We start from the raw sequence: 27,518 nt of genomic DNA on the forward strand, positions 1-27,518 counted from the left end.
TCTAAACCTTGGCTGATGACATAGAAAATAAAATATAGGGACATTTAGTTCCTATTTCAAATAGAAGTGTTCTCCCTAAGGATTCCACAAGGTTCCTCAAGCATTTGCCTTTTCTTCCTCAAGTGTCAGCATTGTGTATGTGACAAATGAAATAATCACGCTGGCCTCTCTGACTTTCCATTATCAGTATTCAGCAGGAAGAAGGTTGTTCTGAACTATGTGAGCCACCCATTCTTTCTAGGGGTCACACTAGAAGAATAGTTGGAGTCATCAAATACTGAAAAGAATTTAAATGGGGAAAGTAAGATTCCCTGAGATTGTAACTATTGACATCTCCACCTGTTGCTAACTTAAACTCAAGATTTTCCAAACTGAGCTGATTAAATTGCTCTCCAAAACCATTTTGTTCTCATGATTTCCCTAATATCAACTGCCCCACCATTTCTCCATCCATCTAATCTCAAAACCTTGAAGTCTTGTTTGATTTTGCCCTTTTCATCGAGTCTTGTCTGGAATACATGCTCTGCTATTTCATATTTTGAGAAGCCTCTGTTTCTTTTCTTTTCATTTCCATTATGATCACCCAAATTCAGTTTCTATTTTCCCTCTCACATACCTAAGTTATTTCAATGGTTTCCGAGAAGGTTTGTCTACTTCTTGTCTCATTTCTCTCCATACTGGCATACTGACTTTCTCCAATACACTTTCACACTTTTCAAAACTGACTTTAGCTGCCATCTATCAAAATTTACCTCCCTGTGGTATTGTAGTCTTGCATCTAACTATCTGTGATTACTTTCCAGTCCATAACAAAAAGATCATTCATACCCTGAGATCAGAACTCCATGAATAAAACACAAGAAGACTTTCAGGTCCTATTCACTTTTGACTCATTATTGAATTCATGTATTTACTTAAAACTGTCCTTACTTTCCCCTGTGGTTCTGTCATTGAACTCATGTTTTGTGTGTGTGTGTGTGTGTGTGTGTGTGTGTGTGTAGTTTCCATTGGTTCTAGATAGATTGCTACAAATTCTTGGCTCCTTAACTATTTGAGAATTATGCTCTTTTCAGTCTCTCCTTACTAAGGCTCACCTCTCTATCTTTACTCCAATTCCATCCTCTCTTTCTCATGCTCTCTCTACTAGTTCCTTTCTCTCTCACACTAATTTGTTCAGCTTTATTCTTAGAAACCTTTTCCTTAACCCTGCTATCTCTTCTGCTACTTATTAGCTTTGAATAATATCACTTAGACTCTCTGTGCATTAGATTTTTTATCAATAAAATGGGAGGAGTTGAACTACATGGCCTTGAAGTTGCCTTATAAATCCCCATTTATGATCCTCCAGTATCATTTTATCTCTGACCACTCTTTTAGTAAGTCAGTCAGTTAATAAACATCTATTGTTTATTATGCCCAAAACATTTTACTATGTACTAGGGATACAAAATAAGTTTCTTCCATCAAGAAGCTTATATTCTTTTTTTTTTTTTAATTTGATTTATTTAATACTTTCCCCCAATTACATTTAAAACAACTTTTTTACATTTGGGTTTTTTTTTTGTTGTTGTTGTTGTTGTTTTACATTTGTTTTTAAGATTTTTAAGTTCTAGGTTCTTTTTTTTTTATTGTTAAAGCTTTTTATTTACAAAGCATATGCATGGGTAATTTTTCCAACATTAATCCTTGTAAAACCTTTTGTTCCAAATTTTCCCCTCCTTCCTCCTACCCTTTCCCCAGCTGGCAGGTAGTCCAATACATGTTAAATATGTTAAAATATATGTTAAATCCAATATATGTACACATATTGATACAGTTATCTTTCTTCACAAGAAAAATCAGATCAGGAAGAAAGAAAAAGAAAAACTGACAAAGAAAATAAAATGCAAGCAAATAACAAAGAGAGTGAGAATGGTATGTTGTGTTCCAGACTGTTCCCATGGTTCTCTCTGGGTGCAGATGGCTCTCTCTAGCGCTGAAAAAGTGGAACTGGTTTCAATCCTCTTGTTGAAGAGAGCCACGTCCATCAGAATTGATCGTTGTATAGTCTTGTTATTGCCATGTATAATGATCTCCTGGTTCTGAAGAAACTTACATTCTAATGCAAAGTTCTATACTCAATACCTTTAGCATTTATTCACTCCTCAACTTCTTGTAATCTAACTCCTATTATCACCAACTACCATTTCTATACCTTTTTTCCTAAACATCTATGTAATATCTTCCTGACTAAGAGACATGCTTTCTACCCCTTTATCATGCTACTTTTTTTTAAATAAATACCAATTTATAAGTACAAATCTCCATGACTTGAACTATAAGACAAATATAACATTACTAAAGATATTCCAGATATTTTATTCCTTTGAAATTTTTATAGGTCGTTATATAATATTTTTGGCAATTTATTCTCAAAAGACACACCAGAATAACACCTGGACAAGAGGAATAAAAAAGTGTTTTTTTTTTTCTTTCATTAAAATTTAGTCAATGACATTCATATTACGAGGTTCTAATTGGAACACTCATTTTAAAAAAGATATGTACCATGGATCTAATACATTGTATTTCTTTTCCCCACTAAATAAACCTTAAACTTGCTCTTTTAATAGTACATCTAAAGCTTGTCAGCATCAATTATGAGGTTAGGTGTTCTGTAAGATCCTAGAAAAGGTTAGGGTGTATTCTTTCCAAGCCTCATGCTTCTGTGAAATATTCATGATATTGCTCAAGTATTGGATTTGGATTTAATGTTTCATTGCCTTGCCATCTGGTTTTTTCCCCTCTCAGTTTATTTTTCATCCTTATTGTCATTGTGGATTTCCAGATTAGGGTCAGTTCTATAAAGCAGGTAAAATGAACATCAAGTTCAGGGTGTCACATTCACATTGTTGTTACATTTAAGTGAGTCTTTAAGAAAGGTTTGAAATCCTTTTTTGACAGAGATCTGTTGACATGGATGGATGAGCTTAGAGGGTTCTGCTGCCTATGAAGCTTTATATCTTCATTAAGGAAGGTTTTTAAATGAAACAGAGAAGGCTATTTTGAAAAGGTTGTCTACTAATTTGTTTCTGGAATTCCTTATAGACTCAGTTCTTTGAAGGGTACTAGGGGGAAGTTGTGCTTGCAATCCAAAGATTAAATTGTTAAACATTTTTAATATGTCAGTAGAAGATGCAAAAGTAATTTGGGCATAAAATAATGTTATTAAAAGCTGTGTTTTTTTTTCCTATTGTTTATTTTTAAGGAAGTAGTGTGCAACACAAACACAATATTGTATCATCCATTAGGCATGCGTTTTCTATCTGTTGGTTTTACTCAACTTTTTGTTACTGTTGTTGTTTTAAAAGCATATGTGAGTATGGCTGTATGGAGCTATTTGTTTTTATTGAAAAAGAAGATGGACAAAGGCCAGAAGTCAAAAGATCTGGATACTAGCCTCTAAACTTCTTGACTTTCAGAAAGTCATTTGTCTTCTTTGTGGCTCACTTTCCCCATTTCTAAGATGGAGATTTTAAACTTCAACCTCATGGTAAGAAGCCCTTGAGTAAGAGAGGCAACAAGACTGATATCTTCACCAATGGAAAAACGTGTGGTGCTGAAACCCATGTTCAACTTCTTAACGCCACTCTTGTTCTAAAAACTGTCATATCGCTGAAATCCCAGAATACCCAGACCTTCAAAGAATTTAAATTGCTTGTCACCCAAATGGCAAAGAAAAGATGTATGGTAGCCATAAATAAGTTGTGGCACATTACCAATGATGGCTGGCACCTAGGAAGGGCTTATAACATATCATCCGGGAGATATACGATCCAAAAACAGGGAGAGGGCCAATCAGGCAGGAAAGTGAAGGATAACAGATGGGCAGCCTGAGGACTGCTCTGGTAACTGTGGAAGGCGACAGAATCATGGAATTGGAGAGCTGGAAAGGACCTCAGTCTAGTGTCTCAGCCATTTCCCAAATGCCCACTACTGCAATCCCAAGCAGCTTGCAGGGAAGGAAAGAAGGCTGAATTATATATCAGGCAAACTGTATTTCAAACCCTGGTTCTATTTGTGTGACTTTGGACAAAGCCCTTACCTTCTTTAAACCTCAGATTCCTGATAAAAAGTGAGCCATTTAAATTCCATTAGACTTGGGATGGAAAGAGCCATTTGCATCCAGAGAGAACTGTAGAGACATAATGTGAATCAAAACATAGTCTTTTTACCTTTTTGCTGTTGTTTGTTTGCTTGATTTTTTTCTCATGCTTTTTTCCCCTTTTTTGATCTGATTTTTCTTGTGTAGCATGATATATATGGAAATATTGTTAGAATAATTGTACATAGTTAACCTATATCAGATTAGTGGAAAGAGGAAGGGGTAAGAGAGAGAGAAAAATTTGGAACATAAGATTTTGCAAAAGTGAATGTTGAAAACTATTTTTGCATGTATTTGGAAAAAATAAAATGCTATTTTAAAAAGATCCATTGAATTAGGTGGGCCTGAAGATTCCTCCCAGCTCTAGATATGGCACTCTGTGTGACTTTCTAGTTTTTGCTTGAAATTTTCAAATAAAGGAAAATGTATTGCATCATCAGGAAATCCATTCTGTTTTTGGAGGGCACTAACAGGAAATTTTGGCTGGCATCAAGCTGAACTTGTCCTATTTGCAATTTCCATCCTTTCCTCCTGGTCTTGCCTTCTCAAGCCAAGCCAAACAAGCTTAATTCTTCTTCCATATACTAGTCTTGCACATAATTGAAACAGCTCTCATGTCTCTCAAGTCTTTTCTTTTGCCTGTTAAATAATCCCAGTTCTTTCAGAAGATCCTCATTTAACATGAGTTAGAGGCTCTTCCCCACTCCTAGGGTGTACTTTTCAATGTTCTTCCAAATTTGAACATCCTACTTACAGAGCATTCTACACTGAGTCCAGGAATGTGATGAGCAGGACATAGGATCATAACGCTTTTGATTCCTTGTTCCTAGAAACTACAATTCTCTTCATGCAGCTCTGGTTACTTTTAGCTTCTGTGGGTACTGTATCATATGGGTGATTTGTAGTGAATTGGTGAAAGTCCATTGAAAGCCCCAGATCTTTTTTTTTCTTTTTTTTTTCCCCCCAGACCATTGCCTGTCTAACTATGCCTTTAAAATCCTATTCTTGTGAAGATGATTTTTTTAATTAAAGTTTTTAATTTGTAAAACATGCATAGATAATTTTTCAACATTGACCCTTGCAAAACCTTGTGTTCCAATGAAGATGAATTTTTAAATCTAAATGCAGAACATAATGTAACTTCTTTCTTTATATGCACTAGTATGGGACCTGCTTTTTGTTTTTGTTCGTGGATATGAATAATAGGATTATCTCCTCATTGGTGGAAGTGAATGCCTCATGTGGGTCAGTGTTTTGATTCAAGAATTACTGAATTTTCCAATCTATCACATGTAATAATTCTGTTTTCTGTTGTTATTGTTTTTGTCTTTTTAAAATTTTTTATTACTATCACAGTCCTTATCTATATTATTTTTCTGGTTCTGCTTACTTTGCTCTGCATCTGTTAATTTGTAGCCTCTCCAGATTTTTCATAGCCATAATTTCTTACAGGGCAGCAATATCTTTTTACTGATTTACTCAACTCCAACATGTTTTTTGAATTTTTGATTTTTATTTGGGCCTGCTCCTTATATCCTTTTACCGATTTACTCAATCTCCAACACGTCTTTTGCATTTTTGATTTTTATTTGGGCCTGCTCCTTATATCCTTTTACCGATTTACTCAATCTCCAACACGTCTTTTGCATTTTTGATTTTTATTTGGGCCTGCTCCTTATATCCTTTTACCGATTTACTCAATCTCCAACACGTCTTTTGCATTTTTGATTTTTATTTGGGCCTGCTCCTTAGAAGTAAAAGAGGATTTAAAAATGGCAAAGTGACATTTGGAAATAGCCTATTGGGAAATGGTCATGTCTTATCCATAAAGAGATACATATTCAACTGATAATCTCAAATAGATCCATTGAGATTGGTTTAGTGTTAAATGAATCATACAATGCATTCTATTCCTCTGAAATATTGATCTCAGTTTCTGACAACTTAGATTTTTAGTTCATATAGGAAGGAAATTTCTGAACCCACCATACCATGTAGACTAAAATAGTCATGTGTTTATTTAATAGGGGAATGAAAATTGAAATTATCCATTGAATCTACCAGTATCGTTCGGCTTAAATCGGATAATTGCAAGCTTCACTGCTGCTCCACATCATGAAGGCACCACCTGGGTGTCAATTTTCTTACAGCTGGTGTACCTTACCAGCCATTGTAAGGTGCTTTGTAAAAAGCAGGAATTATTCAGGCAAGTCCGAGTGTGAAACAAAAGGCTTAGGAAATTCAAGTGGCTGGTAGGCCGGCTCCCTTCATAGGTCCCAGCACCACATGCTGACATCACTTCAGGATTACAGGAAAATGATCTTTCTCAAACACTAATATCTGAAGCACACAAGATAAAAGGGCTTCCTGAACATGACCAGCCAAGGAAATTGCTTTTTGAATAAATGTTCCCTTCTCTGAAGTTTGTACCTTTATGAAATGTCCTCCCAGAAGGAGTTTCATTTTCTTTTGGGTAAGCATGTTTGTTTGTTTTTAAACAGGAGGCCAGAGGAAACAGAACTAGCCGGAGCCTCGAGTCTCCTGGGAACACCCTGATCTCTTTTCCATTGAAAAAGCAATAAAGGAGATGGGTTTTGGAGACACCGGGGTACTCAGGGATTACCATGCCAAAGTATTCCTAATTCCTAGAAATGCAATAAGCATCTTGGGCTTTGCCTCCAGACTTTCTAGTTTCTTTTTCACAACGTCCCATGGATAATTCCAGTTAGGAAAGATAGTGGTGGAGAGTTTAGAATTCTCTCCTGGGTATCCCTTTCTCATCTCTACTTTTACGGATACTGGACCTAAGGTAATTCCCATAGGTAATTAAGTCTGGGATGGGAGAGGAAGGAAGTCAAAATTCTGAGCTGAGACCTTAGCTCTGTCCCTAGCCTTAGGTAAGTTATTTATCCATGTTAGGACTCATTTTTTCTCATCCATCAAACAGAAAAAAAAGACTTCTTCCTATTTTTCAAGTAGGATATAGAGATCCAAGGGCTAATTTAATTTTTTTGTTATAATTTAATTTTAAGTACTAGGATCATCTGCTAGTACGTATAAATATATCAAGACAGCTTAAATCATGGAGAGAATTGGACTTGGAGTAAGGAAGATCTGAATTCAAATTCTGTTTCTGACACCTGAAAGCTGTGTGAACGTGGGCAAAGCCCTTAATTTCTCCAGCTCAGTTTTTTCATCTATAAAATGGGGGTGATGATAACCGTAGCATGTTCTTCTTGTGACTATGGACAAGCCCCTGAACACATCAGCGATCCAGGAAACTCTCTAAGACTGTGTGCATTGCTGAGAAGAGACTAATCTGTGTTAGTGAAGGAAGTTTCCTTTCCCAGGAGTGCCTGACAGTAACAAAATTTTGTCTGATCCCTGACTCTGTTTACCTCATATGGATTTTCTAAGAGTCAAATGACATAGAGCACCAGCCCTGAAATCAGGAGGATCTGAGTTCAAATATGGCCTCTAACATTTAAAACATTCTAGCTGGAAAGTCACTTAACCCCAATTGCCTCAGCAAACAAATGAATAAACAAATTTTAAAAAGACATAATGTATGCAATTCACTTTACAAATCTTACATGCACTTTAGAAATGCCCATCACTGATTGTATTCATGTATATATCCATTCCATATCCAAGTCATATTCCTTAATTCATCCAACAATTCTTTATTTTTATGGCTACAATTAGCCATATAGTATTCATTTTTTTATTGTGTTCATTTATTTTATTTTGAGCTGATTCTACACATGATTACTCAATCTGGATGTATAGATTTAACTCAAAGAAAATCATCTTCTATTAAAAAAAAGGAAAAAAAAAGAAAAATCATATTCTAAGTTTACACACACACATTTCCCTTGACTGGCAGGTACTTAGAAAAGACCTTTGAGCCTGGTATCAGGAGTCCTGGGTTGAGCAAGACACATGGCCACTTTGAGCCTCAGTTTCCTCATCTGCAAAAAGGAGAAGATAATAGCTATGCAACATAGCTCATGAGTTTGTGAAGGGAAGGAGTGCTTTGTCTTTCTTAAATCAGCCTATAGAGAGGAGTTATTGCCCTCCACAGAGTCAGTTCAGCAGAATGACGATAGGACAGTGAGCTTTGATGCTGGTCGACCAGGGATACTGCATGGCTTTTAGGGCTTATGACAAACACATTCCCGTTCCATAGATTCCGGCATGGCTCTGTGCACCGACATCTCGGTGGGCTATTGGGTCTGTTTCTGCTGATCTCTGCATCCTTGAACAATATGCTAATAAAAAGCAGTGACAGCCGTCAGTTGGGTTTTACTGATGAAAATCTTTGCTGAAAGGTGTCCCTGGGTAGGCAACTTTTTGAATGGTCCTTTACAATCCCTGTTTGATTATCTGCCTCAAAAATCATGCTTTTTTTTTTCTGCCATCAATCAATATAATAGACCACAAAGAAGTCTCTATTTCCATTTTTTTTTTTTGCTTGCTTCTTCCCATTGTTCCCTGTGTAAAGTGCCAAAAGTTGACACAGTGTCTTTGTTGGGTAAAGTACAAAGCCCAACCTGCCCCTTTCTTTCTTCCCAAGATCAAAAAGCAAAGGGATGCATATTAGTTGGGTCACTCACTTAAGAGACCTTTATTAAGCACTTTGCATGTACAAAGCATGTACAGGCATGTACAGGTGCAGAGGAGATGCATTATTAGAAGCATCCTTTTAGTAGGACTCATTGATTTCCAATGGGAAGGGAAAGGGTAATGGCTGCCTTGATAATGGGACAAAACAAGTTCTAAGATTCAGGCAAAGTTCTTTCTTTAGTCCAGACCTACACTGTGAATAGCACCTACTCAGATACTTTAGCTAAAATTATAGTAAGGATGAAAACTAGTAAATATATCAATATAATGTTGTTAGCCCAACATTACTAATGGTCTTATGTTGAGTTACTTCAGTCATGTCCAACTGTCTGTGATCACATTTGGAATTTTCATGGCCAAAACATTTAAGTGGTTTGCCATTTCCTTCTTCAGCTCATTCTTACAGATGAGGAACTGAGGCAAAGAGGGTGAAATGATTTATCCAGGGTCACACATGTGTATCTGAAGTTGAATTTGAATTCAGGTTCTTCTGACTTCAGGATTAACACTCTTTCTACTGTGTTACCTAGCTACCATTGCAATGATACTACAAATAGAACTCTGTATAATAAAAACCAGAAGGCTTATGGGGAAAAATGGGATTAGGGGTATAATACTCCAATCTTTCTCAGCAATATAAAAAAACAGAGCCCTAATAAAAACACACACACACATATATATATATATATATATATATATATATATATATATATATATATATATATATATATATATATATATATATAGATAGATAGATAGATATAGATATATACCTATAGATATAGATAGATAGATATAGATATAGATATATAAAGAAATATATAGCATTCATGACTCACATGCTCATCAGTCTGCACCCAAGTTCCACTGGGATCCAGGCTGAAAAGTGGATAACTAATAGAAGGCAGCCTCAGATGTCAGCAGCAACAAGACACCATGGACATGGCAGAAGGTGCAAGAGGGGATAGAATGCTTAGAGACTAGACCCCTCTACTCATAGCTCCTGTTGCCTTAAAAGATGGGCAACAACTATAGCACTTTAATCCTGAAAGAGACCTGAAGTTTGTTGGGGAAGTGGGTATTAAAAGAATTTTAGCTTGTGACCTATTGGAAAGTTGTACAATTTTCTGAGTTTTCATTTTTTTCTTGTTATGCTCGAATTATTCTTTAATATATCAATTGCACTGGAACAAATTCAGCTTTTCAAAACATTGCAGCAGAACTGACTTTGCTGGTTTCCATTCACATAAATATCTTTACAATCTGATGGGAACTTGAATACCAGCTCCCTTTGAGGTGACCAGAGCTATTTCAAAGTTGAACAGACATTAGTTAGGTTTCATTAATAAAACTGTGCTTTGAAAGATGGCCTTGGATATTCAAGTTTGTTGAATGACCCTTTTAAATTCTACTTGATCCCTGTCTCACAATTCACATATCTTATTTTTTCCAGTAAAGGCTATAATGAACATACCCATAGCTTCTTAGAGTCCAGAGACATTGTAAATATTGGGAAAGGCATCTTTTTGATTAAATTTTACTGAGCTCATAAATAATCCTATTAGCAATATGTCTTAGAATATGTCTGCATTTTGCTCCATCTCTCATGTTCCTTGAGACCAAATAACTCAAGTATCAACTATGTAACAAGTTGTCATTCTGCCTCTGTTTCATCTGGTATTTTGCTTAATATCACTAAACAAAAATATTTGAAATGATGCTGATCTTATACATAGGAGTCCCCTGAATGCTGTTTTTGTAAATTTCAAGTGAGGGTCCTCCATTGCCACAGAAATCCAAAGTGAGTCCTTTGATGTTTTTCTGTAAATCAGGGTAAGAAAAAACAAAAGTGACTAGTTGTTGTTTGCTGAGCTGTCCCTAACAAGCTTTCAAACAGAAAACTCGAAACTTCAATCTCTGACCAATTAATGCTAGCATCTGACAGTTTATGATATGCTACAGTAAATCTGAAATGCAGAGACCGCTGTTAGTATGGGTATTATAAGACATTCTGGTTACTCCAAGGGATAGGCATATTAACAGTCAGCTGGCTAATGTCTGATCCAAATTGCGATGCTGGCAAAATTTCATAGACTTCTTTGGCAATGGGCTTGACAATGTGATACTTTAATGTATAATTGGATAAGTAATTGGGTTTTGTTATAGTACAGTGGTTTGGCATAATTATTTTCCAGGGCTGTGATTTTCTAGTTAATAAATACTTTGGGGGGTTACAAATTCTTAAGTATCAACACTTTATATTCATTGAAATTGGGATGATACTAATTAATATAAAAGCTTATTTCAGCATTTTAGCAGCAAAGGGGATGTAGAAAAGTTTTGTCTTGTCTTGAGTGAGTCCAGTTATGTCAAAACTTTGACCTTGCCCTCATCAAAGGAATGGGTTCTAGATATCAATTTTCTTTTATATGGTGAAGGCTGAGATTCTCTCTATAAAATAACAAGGGGACGAGCCTTTGGCCCATCACAGTAAATTGAATTCTGGGATGGGGGAAGAGGGAGCCAGAAACTACTTGGCAATACTGATACCTTAGTCAGAGGTCAGAATTGTGCCATAGAAGGAAAAAAGAAGAGGAAAAGAAAGGAAGGGGGAAAAGGGAAGATGAGAAGAACCTGGAATTAGAAACTATTCACAAATCAATATTTGAAGAATTTCCATAGGCTCATAGTGAGGGACCACAGAGAACACTCTGGTACAAACCCCACATTTTATAAACAAGGGAACTAAGACCCATGGCAAATGACTTATCCAAGGGCTCTTAAATAGTTAAATGCTAAAGGAAGGTTTTGAACACAAATTCTCTGAGTCCAGAATCAGTGCTCTTCACATACTGTGCCAACTAGTCAAAAATGCCATTAATTAAATTAATGGAGATATCTTTTTCTGCTGAAAGTAAAAGGAAAGGATAATTCAGTCCAGTTTGACTGGATGACTTCTTACCTCTGAAATCTCATCCACTTGCTGTTCTGTGATTTACCTGATCTGACACTAGTAGAGGTAGAGGTAGAGATAAAAGCCTGCCAGTCCACTCCTATCACTTCACAGAAAAGAAAATGGAGCCCCAGGTGGTTAAATCGCTTCCCCACAATCACACAGGCCATCATAGGGATGAGGTTCTAGCCTGAGTCCTTTGACTCCAAATCCAATTCTTTGTCACTGTAAAAAGGGCTGCTACAAATATTTTTGCACATGCTTGTCCCTTTCCCTCCTTTAAGATCTCTTTGGGATATAAGCCCAGTAGTAGCACTGCTGGATCAAAGGATACGCACAGTTTGATAGCCCTTCCAAATTGCTCTCCAGAATGGTTAGATCAGTTCACAACTCCACCAACAATGCATTAGAATCCCAGTTGTCTCCAAATTCAAACTACTTTCTAATGATAACTTTTTTGTTTTTTTAAATTTTTTTATACTATTAGCTTTTTATTTTTCAAATACATGCAAATATAGTTTTCAACATTCACCCTTGTGAAACTGTGTTCCAAATTTTTTCCTCCTTCCCCACCTAGACAGCAATAATTCAATCAATATAGGTTAAACATGTGCAATTCTAAGCATATTCCCTTATTTATCATGCTGCAGAAGAAAAATCAGATCAAAAAGGAAAAAAAAATTGTCAGCAGCATCCCTCTTTTTAATTTCATCAGCACTGCACTTAATTCCTTTCTTGTCTAATTCTTCATGGTTTTCAGCCATTTTATCAATATCATCCCCCTCATGCTCTTTCTCCTTTTTCCTTATCCTAATACATATGCAATTCCCTAAAGCCAATTGTATTATGTTGTATATATAGAATGTTTCTTCAGGAATTGAATCAGACCCATTATCATTGAAATATTTAATTAATTGCTCTCCCACTAGTTTCCATTTAACTGGTTCTAATTTATCTTTCTTAGAGAACTAAGGAGACATGTACTGTAATGTTTCTAAGAGTTCAGTGATCTGCTTCCAACTTAACTTAGCTTAACTATGCCCTCTATACACTTCCCTTGGGTGGGGAAGGTTCTTTTCTAAGCTTTTGTCCCATTTCATTTGAAACACTAGTTTATCCTTTACCAAAGTTTCCTGCTTGTCTATTTTTGTACTTACCCTATTTCCAGGTCAGGGGACTTCTCCATTGAACTCACGATCGTGTCAATTGGAACTGCTGAGTGTAAATCCTTACTTCTACATTCAGATGCCAAAATGTAAGGTTCTGGCTAGCTTTTTGGAGTTCATCTGAATGGGTCTTGGTTTCAGCAGAATAATCACCACAAGAATAGTCAGGAATAAAGTCCAAAGTCCATTATCTCCTTTACAGTCTGTCTCCTTCACCTGGGGTCAAGCTAGCTTTCTAGGGGGCCTTCAGCTGGTCTTAGTGGAGGAATGCAGGAGGCAGGAAAGCCACCCCCTCAGAATAAAAGTTCCCTGAATCAAGGGACTGTTTCAATCTTTTTTTTTTTTTTTTTTTTTTTTTTTGTATTCCAATGCTTAACACAGTGTGTCTGATATGCAGTAAGTACTTAATAAATGTTCCATAATGACAGAAGCATTATATATATATATATATGTATATACATATATATATATATATATATGAATTAATTTAGCAAGAAGTATAACTGATTTTTATAACTATTCATGTTTGGTAAAATAAAAAACTAAATGATTTGAGAAAAATGTATATGTCGAGATTGAAATAATATGGTAAGATGACAATGTTTTGGAATTAGTCTAAGAATTAGAATAACAATGATAAGAAAAAAAATTTATATGAAATAAGAAAAAGAAAATGTTAAGGGATGCCCCTTTAGTGGAAAGGAGAAAGGCGAAAAAGGAACACTTGCACAACTACATCTCAAAATCTAGTATGATGAAATAATTATTGAAAACATTTGGTGCTATTTTTGAAAAAAAAAAAAAGACTTGTGGAATACATTACATAGTCTTTATTTGGAACCAAATTTATGTAGTTTACTAAAGTGCCTTAAACTCAAGATCAGTGGTCTTCAAACTTTTTAAATAGGGGGCCAGTTGACTGTCCCTCAGACTGTGGGAGGGCCGGACTATAGTAAAAACAAAAACTCACACTCCGTCTCTGCCCCTCAGCCCATTTGCCATAACAGGAGTTGGGGGGGTGTGCATAAACATTCTCAGCAGGCCACAGTGCAGGCCATAGTTTGAGAACCCCTGCTCAAGATCATGAAACAGGAATAAAAAGACATTATTTAATAGGAAAAGGGTAAGTAGATGGCACAATGGATACAATACTGGGTCTGTACTCAAGAAGACTCATCTTTTTGAATTCAAATCCATCCTTGAACACATAGCAGATGTGTGACCCAGGAAAACCACTTAACCCTGTTTGTCTCAGTTTCCTTATTTGTAAAATGAGCTGGAGAGAGAAATGCCAAACCATTTCAGTATCTTTGCCAAGAAATCCCCAAATGGAGTCACAGAGTTAGACATGACTGAAAAATGGCTGAACACATTTAATTGAAAATAAATTTTGAGGATAACAAGACAATAGCTTCATTAAAAAAGTCAAAAGATTTGCATCCATCTTCTGCCATATTCTGACAAATTTCAAATGCAGTGAAGTTTTAAATAATTTGAAAACACTGAAATTTATTGTGATAGAAGTTATATCTTTCAGAGCCATTCAAATGGGGAAAATATTTAAACATTCATGACTTAGAAGAAAATATGAGACAAAATAGATAAATTTCAGTTTCGCACAACACAAAGTCCTGCATACAGAATATGAAAGGAAAAAAAAAACCTGTTTGGAAAATCCTTGCAATAAACATTTCAAAGAAAAATCTAGTATGCAAAACTTTTATAGAATTGATATATTTATAAGGGTAAGATTTTTTTTCTTCAAAAGCTCAGTGGTCAAAGAAAATGAGCAGATCTTAAAAGAATAAACACATTACTGTTAACCACATGAAGGAGAGTTTAAGCCCCTTAATAGTGACAGAAATGCAAATTTGACATCAATCTAACTGTCAAAGATAATAAAGATGGTACACAATTCAAAGCTGGCATAACTGTGGAAAAAACAGGTGGGCTAGCATACTTCTGATAAAGCTAGGGATTGAATCTATCTTTTTCAAGAGCAGGAGAAAATTATTTATTCATATTTGTTGGGAAAGCTTTTATTAATCCAGTGTTATACACAGGGGACTGTGCTATGAAATGGGAAATTAGTGACATAATAATAATTCCCTGCCCTCGTGGAGCTTACATTTTAATGGGGAGAATTTAAGTTCCAAATCAGTTCTTCCTTTGAAGAGGAAGAAGCCAGTAGCTACTGCAAGATCTGGAGGTAAAGAAGGGTTTACGTTAGAAGATGGCAGCTTATTTTTGTCTTTCTCTCCCTTTCGCATCATTTCTCTGTCTTCTATCTCTGTCTTTATTTCTGTCTCTGTCTATCTCTGTTTCTGTCACTGTCTCTATCTCTCTCTGACTTTGTTTCTCTTTGTGCCTTTTTCTATTTTTGCCTTTCTCTCTCCCCCTTTCCCATCATTTCTCTATTTCTGTATCTCTGTCTCTGTAGCTCTCTCTTTCTCCTTCTGTCTCTCTCTCTGGTTCTTCTTTGGCTCTGTTTCTGTGTGGTTCTGTCTCTATTCCTGCCTTTCTTTCCCCCCCCCTTCCCCACCATTTTTCTCTCTCTGTCCCTATCTCTTGTCTTTGTCTCTGACTCTGTCTGGTTTTTTCTCCTGCTTTGTTTCTCTGTGTGTGTGTCTGTCTATTCTTGTCTCTTTTTTTTCCCCCTTCCCACCATTTCTCTGTCTCTATCTCTTTCCATGTCTCTGACTGTTTCTTCACATACTAAAATGATTCATCAATGGGAAGATGAGATCAATACAGAGGAATGATTCTTGAGATTAAGAATTCTCAAATAAGTGGTTATATATTTCACTAAATTTATTCATTGACCCCTATTCTCTATCTATAATGACCTTGCCATCCCTTAGTCCTGACTTAGCACTTTTTGGTGCCCCTTTAAAGCATTTCTCATGTGATCTTGGAAATGGTCGTTATCGATATATACACTTCTCCCCTTTGCTGGACTGTAAGCTCAGTGAAGGCAAAGGCCTTGTCTGAGTTAGATTTTAAATATCAGTACCAAGGGAATGATGTGGTTTTGCACATAGCAATTTCTTGATAAATGTGTGCTGAATGAAGTCCAATTCCTTTAGCAATTTTCTGAAAATATGATCCATTTTGTTGTTTACACTGCATCTGTGGGCTTTTCTGCATGAAAATGGGAATTTATGGATGCTTTTTCTAACTTGTAAATACTCTAGTGCTTTTTGTAGCCACACAAAAGAAGCCTCCAGAACCTCATATTTTTGTTTTTACAGAAAGCTTCCTATTTCTCCTTATCAGATGAGTTTAAATAGACTATGTTTATGTCCCAATTCTAGTAGCTACTTTTTAGGGTGTGTTTTCTTCCATATACAGAGCATCTCATCCCTCAGGATATGCTTTCAAGTATTGCACTTAAAATAAAGCAACCAAATTGCAGAGATAAGTTACAGAAATATCTGCTTCCAGGAAAAAAATAAAACAACAACAACAACAAAAAAAAAACTGTTGTCAAAATTTCCTTGAGTAGGCAAGTAAATGAAGAAAGGGCTCATTTATCTCTCTACCAACTTTGCAAAGATAGAGAGAAGAGTAATTAATAACAACTTGGCAATAGGATCCTTTTACATTTTAAGATTTCGAGAATTGGGATTTCCCATATGAAAATGAGTAGAATCCTTTATCATGCAACACATGATGTGGCTCAGTTGTACCATCATTCCTTTTCCCACACACATACACATATACCTTCCATATGATCCTCCAGAGAAGTTATTCCAGGTTTGAGGAATTCAGTGGATCAGCATCCACCCAAAAACCATGGCTCATAAGGCTACTGTAGACCTATGCTACATTTTCCCTAGCTAGAGGATATGTTAGTCCATAATAAAGCATTATAGGAGAACAGATTAAGAATTAAAAGAGACCTGGGAGGGTTCTGAATCCAAGGAAGATAAAGCCCAGGAAGAGGAAAAAAACTTCCATAGGATCACACAAAAGGCATTGAATTAAACAATGAAGGAAAATGAACGATAAGAAGGGAGCACATGGGGTACCACTCTCCCACAGGTTACCATTGCATCAGTGTGGAAATGCAGCCACAGAAAGAATCCTTGTGAGAAGGAACAAACATGGAAGACATCTATTTAGAGAACACATTTCCTCTAATATACAATAAATGTCTCCATCTATTCCAAGATATTGATTATTACGAGAGTTCTCTAATGAGAGCACAGAAGGCTTATTTCCCTTCTCTCGCTTCAGGCAAGATGTGGGATGTGCAAATACCAAGTCAAATGTATGCTCAAAGAGTAGACAGAGATCAGACATTTCATTTGATGTGAAATGACTCCGGGAAATAGTAAAAAGAAGAAGAAAGAGAACATAGCAATTGACATTTATAGAGTTCTCTCAGGTTTTTGAAGAATTTTATATACATTTGAACCTCAGATCACGCCCTATGGAGTCGGGGATATGAATATTAGTATCCGCATTTTACAAACATAGAAATTTAGGTTCAGAGAGGCTCCAGTTTTGTCCATGGTCATATGATTATTAAGGATGACCTAGGAATGCTGAAATAAAAATCACCTTGATTTCTGTAGAGCTTTAAGATTTACAAAACACTTGCCTAGCAATCATCCTGCGAAGTAGATTGCAAAAGTATGATTGGAATCATTTTTACAGGTGAGTAAATTGAAGCTTATAGAGATTTTGAAATCTCCCTCTGACACAGAGCTAGTAAGTGAAAGAGACAGAACTCAGATCCTTTTGGACTCTAAAAAGCAATGATTTTTGTGCTATGGCACATTGCAGGGAGCAGAAGAGGAAACCTCAGAAAGGAACATCAACAATAAAATAACAGACTGAATATTTTGTAACTATAATGGCCAAATTTGACCCAAATAAAAGAAGGAAAGGAAAAGAAGGAAAGGATGAAGGAGGGAAAGAAAGAAAAGAAAGAGAAGAAAGGAGAAAGGGAAAGAAAGAAAGAAGGAAGGAAGGGATGAAGTGAGGGAGAAAGGAAGGAAGGGAAGAAGGCAAGGAGGGAGGGAGGAAAGTACAGAAGAAAGAAGGTTGGAAAAGAGGGAGAGAAGGAGGAAAGAAAAAAGGAAAGAGAAAGGGAAGGAAGAACATATGCTAGGCATTGTACTAAGCATTAGAGACATACATTTAAACAAACAAACAAAAAAAGGATGATAGCTAAAATAAACATTTAAAATAACCCATAGAAGAAGCCTGAAAAGTAGGGATGAGAAGGGTAAATAGATTATGAAGACACTCGGTCACGTGGTTTTGAAATCAGAAGCCAAGAACAAGGCCAGGAAAGGAATAAAGGCTACTTTAGATCCCTCCACAAAATTGAGAAACTTACCAATGGGAGAAGAAGGTGGGCCTCAGGGAGGGATATTCCAATTTAGAAGTCCACCTTCCTCACTTTATAGATGAGACACCTGAGCCCCAGAGAAGTTAAATTACTTGTCCAAGACTCCACAGATGTTAAATGGCGTTCAGCATTGAAACCCAGATCTAGAATGTTGTTTTTTCAGCCACTATAGCTCGCTGTATCTCAGAGGCAAATGTAAATTCTTTGGGATTATTCATGGTTTGTAGATTTTCTCTTTTCACCGCTCCTCTCTATTAGCACAGAAAATTGGCTTCAGTGCTACACTATGGAATTGCCTTGAAGTGAAGCTAGACTCTGAGTACTTCATAATATGCAAGTTTCACAGCACCTGGATCTCTGTTCCTTATGGCGGACAAGGTGTGTGTGGAAGGAAGAAAGCTGCTCTGAAGTACTCAGCCATCCAGCCGAAGCCTCTAAACTAGCTCGGAATCTTGAGCGGTTTAAGGGGATTTCTCTGGTCGCTGGTGATTGACCTTGGGGACTGGCCATCTTTGGAGAGGAAGAAGGGGGTGGAGGAAGATCAAAAAGCAGTAAAGACTTTCTGAAGGATGTATCCCTTCACAGAGATCAGTGGGGTGCTGTCAAGATTTTAGAGAAGCAGTGGGATCTTAAACAGAAATACTGAAATAAAATTGGATTTGTGATCTCATGGATGTTGGAATTCTTCCAGTGATATGCAGCCCATTCATGCCAGCCCACACTATATGACCTTCACCCATGTCCTCCCATAACTGAGCCACAGGAAACAGCCAGTGTATCAGAAAGACCTATTTTATTTCTTTTGACATCACAAAGATACCAATGGAATACATGGGTTGTCCATTCATACTTTCTTGCTCATCCAAAATAACAAGTCCATCTTTTTACTGTTAATCTATACCTTTTTAGGTTTGTTTTTCAGTCATGTCTAACTCTTGGGGTTTTCTTGGCAGAAATACTGGACTAGTTCACCATTTTCTTTTCCAGCTCATTTTTACAAATAAGGAAAATGAGGCAAACAGGTTAAATGATTTCCCCAGGTCACAATCTGACAAGTATCTGAGACTGGATTTGCACTCAGAAGATGAATTTTCCTAACTTCAGAACCCAGTAGTCTTACTTGCTGTGCTATTTAGCTCTTCCTATATCTTCTATAGGTTTTTTAAAACAAAATGTTTAAACTGTTTGGACATGTATACATATATTGTATTTAATTTCTACTCTAACATATTTAACATGTATTGGTCAACCTGCCATCTGGGCGGGGGGAAGGAGGCGAAAAATTGGAACAAATGGTTTGGCAGTTGTCAATGTTGTAAAATTACCCATGCAAATATCTGGTAAATAAAAATTATTAAAAATAAAAAAAAATTAAAAAATGTTTAAATACTTAATTATAACCAAACTTGTCCCCTCCACAAAAAGAGATAAAAATAGGGACCATTCTCCCTTCTTTGTAGTGATAGGGAATTATGGATGAGGAACATGGCATAAATTATCAGACTAGGTTGAAATGGTTCACTTTGCTAAACTCTTTCTCCTCACTCCCCTTTTATCCATTTCTATTCATCGAGAGTCTTTGTAGTAGCCCCAGTTATGTGTAAATGTGAAGAACAACCATAAGAATAGATATGTTTCTATTTTCTCCTGCTATTAGAGATGGAGCTTGGGGTATACATCCATCCTCAGCATGAAAGACCACACATTCTCTGGGAGTGGGAGTGGGAGGGGATTCACAGGGATTTTAGGATCACAGATATAGAGCTTAAAAGAGCTCTCAAAAGCCATTTATTCCACCTTCCTCATCTTACAGATGAAGAAACTGAGGCAATAAAAAGAGGCCAAATGATTTATATAAAATCACCCAAGCAATAACTTCACAGAGGTGAAATAGGAACTCAGGTCCTTCTCTTTTTCCTCTATCCCATTAAAATCAATCTATGTATCAGCTTTGCTAACACCCATTTTTTTATTTTCTCAATTTCTCTTGTAAACCCTTCGTAAGCTTTGGCATATGACCATCTGCGAGGCATATGAAAATAACAGACGGTTACCCTAATATCCAGGAAAATACTGACATTCCAAGGCTCTAAATTATTTGGACTCATCTGGTGGAATCTGTATCACCACGAAGCCACTTAATGTTTGATTTCTGGGCTTCGGTCTCTTTTGACAGGAGTACCAGAAGTGGGGAGGCCATATATTCTGGATGTTGGAAGTGTTCCTCATCATTCTATTGAATTGTTAGAAGATGGATTTACAGCTGACCTGGAGCAAGTATCAGAATGAAATTAGTCTCTGACTAGAAGAACAGCAATCTAGTTTGCCTGGCCCTGGGCAATGGCATCATATCTGCCTTGTGCAAGGAAGGAAATTACTTCCTGATGTCATTTCCATCTACTAAAGAGAATTAAATCCTTGTAGCAAAATGCAAAACTGACTTGCTGCAAGCTAACTTCTGAGTAGAAGATAGATCTCTCTCATAAACATATTTGCAGTTTGCTTATATGCTAATAATCCTCATTTACTCTGGAAAACACCAGAGTCGAAATGCCACTTTACTGAAAATCAGACCATGTGTCAACTCTCCTCAAATGGCTTTCCCTTTTGTATTGAGGTTTCTTTCTAAGTACCAGGAGGAAAATGCCCATTGGCTTCCATAGCCTTAGTGTTGGGCTGGGTTAAACCTAGAATTATTCTAGTTAAATATATTAAATTAAATTCCCTTATTTAGTGGAAAATATTATAAGCTCCTCAAGGGCAGGTCTCATCTTGGACAATCATTTGACATCTCCAGATCTCAGTGAAATGAAGAGGATTGGATTAAGTCCCTTCCATTTCAATAAATTAGAAATTCCTCCATCTCTCCAGGAGAACTTTGTTTTGGGAAGTAGATTTATTCCAATGGTTGTCATAGAGTAATGTTTGACCTGGAAAAACTTTAGGGAGCTAAAAATCATGGGACCTTGGAATTGGAAAGGGATTCAGTAGTTAAAAGTATTGATAAAAAAGAATACTCTAACTGGTATATGTAACAGGAAAACTTGTCGGAGAGGGAAATGACAGCTTCTTGGTATAATGGTATCATGGCTAATTTTCATGTCCTTGAGTTATAAATAGATATTTGTGGATATATTTTGTTTTTATATTGCTTAAATTTTCTACTTCATCTTTTCTTCATCCCTGAGCAGTAGTTGTCAAAATTTTGATTAAAAATCTCTCATGAAAGGGAACCATTAAAATTAGAGGCAATGCATTTCCCTCTGGGATTAGCACTGTTTGGGGCCTAAAAGGTTTCTCTTTGAAACTCATCCCAATGCACTAACTGTCTCCTTTCAGGCCAACCTAAACTTGTCAAATCTCTCTTTTACATGATAACTTTAATGGTTTTATGCTTTAAGAGATTATATTTACTAAGACTTTGGGAGCACCCAGTTTATATGCTATTTATATATAAACATTCTATTTAAACATTAATATTTCACTGAAGATTATGCAAACTCTTTTAAATACATAGTGGTATAATATCAATAATTGAAGAATATTTAAAGTCATTTCAGTTGATGAAGACATTTATTTGTCATTCATTTATATTCATTGTTAATTATTCTTTACTGTTTATCACCTCGAAGCCTCTTCTTGTGGTGAATATGGAAGTGGAAAGAGAGATGCTTTCTTTATGGACTTATATTTATTCTTCCCCATTTTATTATTCACTCCTTTGCATTCATTAGGAATAACAGAATCAAAGTACTTAATAAAATTAGAGGTAATGAAAAGCATGTGTAGCAAAGGCAAGGAGAGACTAGTTTTTAAAAATCAAAGTTGAGAAAATTCCAGGAAATGTTAAATATGAAAGGAAAGACACAAGGAGGGAAGGAAGGAAAAAAGGAAGGAGGGAAGGAAGGAGGGAAGGAAGGAAGGAACGAAGGAAGGAAAGAACAAAGGAAGAAAGGGAGGGAGGGAAGAAGGGAGGAAGGGAAGGGACAATTCAAAGGAAGCAAATACAAGATGAAAATATACATATTACATCTCTGATAAACATTGCAAACTCTTTTTAATAGATAATGGTATAATATCATGGTTGAATGTTAGGTTCTTACTAAGTGCTAATGAGATAATGAAATATTAGGTTCTTACTAAGTGCTAAGTCAGTACTTAACTTAACAGTTTTCTAGTTCTGGCCTTTAAAGGGAGTTTTACCCCTTTGAACTTCTGGGGAGGAGCTTAATGTTTAAGAGGAGCAAGATCATTGGTTGAAGTATTTTTTCCCAGAAGCCCCTGAGTTATTCCATGCTCATTCTCTGGGAGGATAAAAGAGGGAGACTCTCTGGAGGAAAAAGAGTCTCTACTCTAGATCAGAGTTGGCGGCAGTTGAGACAGCAGATCTCCTCCCAGAGAGCAACCGGCAGTCTCTGGAGACAACAGAACATTACATATTGGCGCCCAACATGGGGCAAGGACTTTTGCTTATCCTGAAAAGGACTTATTCTGAGCCCTTCAGAGGAGCTACCCCGGACCTTCACAGTTGAAGAATATTTAAAGTCAGTTCAGTTGATGAAGACATGTTAGTTTGTCAGCCATTTGATTTCATTGTTAATTAATTTTTACTGTTTATCTTCTGGAAGCCGCTTCTTGTGGTGGGGGTGTAAGTGGAAAGAGAGATGCTCTTTTTACATACCTATATTTATTGTCCCCTATTGTATTATTCACTCCTTTGCATTCATTAGGAATAAATGAATCAAATTCCTTAATGAAATCATGTACCTAACCTCTAACTCATTATGTTATCATGTAGGATCTATATTGTTTCTTTCCTTTGACTGTTAATTGTACACATACACACACACACAACTCATTTAATACAGTTTTTAATAATTCCTCTAAATTCTGAGTATAAAAAAGACTATTCAAACCAGGTGAGTAAAATGGATAGAAATGATCAGTGACAATCTGTGGGTAGAATTCTCCTTTAATAAAAGAGAATTTACTGGAATATGACATCCTATTAAGTGGTATCATCTTATTTTTTCTCCAAAAGCTTCAGAAGCATGATAAAGTAGGAGAAGATTCTCCAGCTATGTGGAGGTCAGAAGATGAAATGGCAGCAGAAGCAGCTGAGCTCCGGGCATATTTTCAGTAAAGAAGGTAAGGTATCCCACAATAAATACAGATACGAATTGGTGGTAGAGATCAGTTCTGTGTAGTGAATGTTCATATCCTCAACATCTTGATGAGATATTAATATCTAGAGCCAACCTGGTTTCTTCTGAGGGTGCTAGGGATATACTTCACAGTATTTAAATGAGGTTTTCCCATAGAAATTTGATTTATATGGAACCTGAATGTAGTAAGAGAGAAATAAAGATCTGTTTCTAGAAGATGAGATAGAAATAATATCTATGTACAGATATAGAAAGATAATATATAGATATATAGAGAGATTACAAAAGCTACTTCTATTATAGTAGACATGTTCCCCATTATCTATGTATTTATAATTCATAGATAATTGCAGGTAAGTGAGGAAGAATTGGAAAAAGAGAGACAAGGAGAGAGAGACAGAGACAGAGACAGAGACAGAGAGGGAGAGAGAGAGAGAGAGAGAGAGAGAGAGAGGGAGAGAGAGAGAGAGAGAGAGAGAGAGAGAGAGAGAGAGAGAGAGAGAGAGAGAGACAGAGAGACAGAGACAGACAGAGAGACAGAGAGACAGAGAGATAGAGAGACAGAGACAGACAGAGAGACAGAGAGACAGAGAGATAGAGAGAGAGAGCGAGATACAGAGAGAGAGAGAGAGAGAGAGAGAGAGAGAGAGAGAGAGAGAGAGAATGAGAGAGAAAGAGACACAGACACAGATACAGACAGACAGAGACACACACACACACATTTTATAATCTTGCTTTTCTTGGATGGTTTTCATTTATTTATTTATTTATTTTTAGTTTTTCCTCAATGTCTCTCATTTGATTTTTAAATTCTTTTTTGAGTTCTTCTATAAATTCTCCCAGAGAGCCATTTAATATTACTTTTTGGAATAGAAGAATATATATATATATATGTATATATATAGATTTATTTATTTATTTTAGTGTCCTCCTTTGAAGATGAACCCTGGTCTTCCTATTCCCACAGTAAGTTTTTGTGTTTGGGTTCTTTCTTCTTTGCCCATTTATTTTTTTAAAATAAGAAATATTAGTGTAAGCCCCTCTAATCATGGGGTAGGGTTTAGTACTCCAACTTCAGCTCTCCTCTCTGATCTGGAACCCCAAACCAAGAGCTCCTACCCTCCTGCTTCTGCACTCCCTTTGTGCTGGTTTTGTCCCAGAGCTGAGTCTCTTCAGTACAACTAGACATGGGATTCCAATCAGTTGAGATTCTCTCTGTCTTCCTGGACTCAGACCCCAATTCCTCACACTGTCTAGGAGGTGAAAGTTTTTGTGTTTCCTTCTGAGGCTCCCGCCAAACCCAGCTAATTCTAGGGGTCCCATGGGCTGTTTTTGTGGAGTTAGCCCAGATTGTTTGCATTTCATAGGGGTTAATCCCCAGCCTGCTGTATTTCTTCAAATCTTTTTGGATTGTACCCTTGCTTTGGTCCAAATCTTCTTGATTTTTCAGCAGTCTATGTTCACCTTGAGGCACAAATTTATTCTATTTATGGGGAAAACCTGGAGAACTTGAAAGTTACTGACCTACTGGGCCATCTCCCCTCGTGGGATACTTTCCTAAAATGAGATCTCACTGAAAAAAAAAAAAAAAAAAAAAAAGAATGTTTCCTCTTTCAAAGATATCTCATATAGTTGCATGGCCTACATTCCAACCAGTAGGGTACGCTGGACAATTTTCTAAGATCACAAATGACAGAAAAGTTGCTGACCTCCTTGCTGACCTTCAGTGGTAGAAGGAATTTCCTCAAATGGGAGTTCCTTTTCTGATGGTCTGTTCCTACTTTGTTATTATAATTTTCATTATTTTTACAACTCTTTAAATTTATTGCTTATGTCTTTGATAGGAAAGGCAAGCTACAGGAGTTATCTTTTACACTCATCCAAACATGAATTGACAAAGATCCAGAGTAAGGCAGAAGCACTAGAAAGGGATGAGTTAAAAGATATAAATGGATGCACTAAAAGATCAGTTATGGAGAGAGAGATGAAAGAAAGAAAGTGAACAAAGAATGGAAAGTTTCTAACTGAATACTAGGAGAATTTGGGTGCCACTGATAGATCTATTTAAAATGACCCTGCACTCCAGTGCTCTTGTCACATCTCTAATAACCACTTTGGGATTAATTTTGTGTTATGCAACTGAATAATAAGTTTTCTTATTTTTTTCTTTTTTAAAAATTTATTTTATTTTAAAATACTAAATAAAAAAAAGAAAAACAAAAGGAATATAAAATAAAATAAAACAAAAGAGAACATTATCATGTATCTAGCAGAACATCAGGGATGATTCAAAATATTTAACAACAAATTACTAGTTCAAGAAAGTATATGTTTTTATATATTAGTAGAAGAAATTATATATACGAATGTCCATCTTTTTTTATTTCCTTGTAAATTATTCTTTTGTTCTTTGTTGTGTACTTTTAATTTTATTCTTTCTCCTCCTTTCATTCCCACCCCCCAGCAGGCTAAAGTTAAGAAAGGATATATTTACTTTTTTAAATTAACTTTATAATTATACATTTTTTGACAGTATATATAAATGAGTAATTTTTTTTATAGCATTATCCCTTGTATTCATTTTTCCAGATTATCCCCCCTCCCTCTACTACCTCCTCTAGATGACAGGCAATCCAATACATTTTACATGTGTTACAGTATAACCTAGGTACAATATATGTGTGTAAATCCAATTTTCTTGTTGCACATTAAGTATTGGATTCCGAAGGTATAAGTAACCTGGGGAGATAGACAGTAGTGCTAACAGTTTACATTCACTTCCCAGTGTTCCTTCTCTGGATGTAGTTGTTTCTGTCCATCATTGATTAACTGGAAGTGAGTTGGATCTTCTTTATGTTGAAGATTTCCACTTCCATCAGAATACATCTTCATACAACATTGAAGTGTACAGCGATCTTCTGGTTCTATTCATTTCACTCAGCATCAGTTCATGCAAGTCTCTCCAAGCCAGGAAGGATATATTTACATATATATATATATATAATATATACATATGCATACACACATACACACACACCTCAAATACACACACAATCTTTCCTATCCTTGTTGACTCTTTGCTTTAATTCTGCTCCTAACTTGCTTAGCTATTATTTAACCTTTTCTCACCCATGGATCTCTCCCTTATCTACTTCCTTCACCCTTTGCTTCCCCTTCCACCTATCCTTCTCTTCTTATTTCTTTATAGATTTTGGAGGATGCTGTATCATTCATAACACATATATAGTTGTTGGCTATTTAACCCATTCCTGATGTGAGTAGGCTTTCAGAATTATGACCCCTCCTCCTCCCTCTAATACCTTTGTGTCTATTCCTCCTCAGACCTCAATTATATAACATGACTACTATTTTTACTCTGTCTGCCCCAATCTTTCTTTTGAGCGACTCTATTGTTGATGTCAAACTTAAACATATGGTATATATTTCCTGTATTAAAAAAGTCATAAACAATTTGTCCATATTGAATTCCTAGAAATTAATCTTTGATATTGGCTCTTATATGTTAAATTTTCTATTAAGTTCAAGTTTGGTTTATAGAAAGTTCTAAAAATCTGCAAATTCATTGAATGTCCATTTTTCCTCATTCAATATTACAGATAATTTTGCTAGATATGAAATTTTTCATTACAGGTCTAGTTCTTTTGATTGTCAGTTGATATGATTCCAGGACCTGCAATCTTTTATTATCGCTGCTGATAAGTCCTGTACAATTCTAATTGTAGTTACAGCATATTTTAATGTTTTTTCTTATTTCTTGCAAAATTTTCTCTTTGATCTGGGGGTTTCAAAGTTTGACAATAATATTCTTATGTGTTTTCCACTAAGGATTTGGTTGAGGTAGTGATTAGTAGATTTTTTTTCTATTTCTACTTTCCCCTCATGATCTATCATTCTAGGACAATTTTCTTGGATTATTTCTTGCATTATTGTGGCAAGGTTCCTTTTTTGGTCACAACTCTCAAGCAGTCCAATTATTCTTATATTTTCTTGACCTGTTCTCCAAATCTGTCATTTTTCTTATGTTTCACATTCTGTTCTATTTTTTTCATTCTTTGTAATTTGTTTTGTAATTTGGTCTCTC

The 27,518-nt window shown here is 36.0% G+C and overlaps 1 protein-coding gene across 11 annotated transcripts in view; it reads left to right on the forward strand.

Annotated features, from left to right (window-relative positions):
- Positions 1 to 27,518, forward strand: part of FHIT (fragile histidine triad diadenosine triphosphatase) — a 1,538,293-nt gene that overhangs the window by 1,475,216 nt on the left and 35,559 nt on the right. For all 11 annotated transcript variants that reach the window (XM_074284234.1, XM_074284231.1, XM_074284238.1 and 8 more), the window contains one exon: positions 23,293 to 23,399. In XM_074284234.1, the coding sequence (XP_074140335.1) occupies positions 23,293 to 23,394 (102 nt within the window). In that variant the 3' untranslated portion in view covers positions 23,395 to 23,399. The remainder of the gene's footprint in view (positions 1 to 23,292; positions 23,400 to 27,518) is intronic.

Source organism: Sminthopsis crassicaudata, chromosome 1 (assembly GCF_048593235.1).
Source record: "Sminthopsis crassicaudata isolate SCR6 chromosome 1, ASM4859323v1, whole genome shotgun sequence".
NCBI classification, from domain to species: Eukaryota; Metazoa; Chordata; class Mammalia; order Dasyuromorphia; family Dasyuridae; genus Sminthopsis; species Sminthopsis crassicaudata.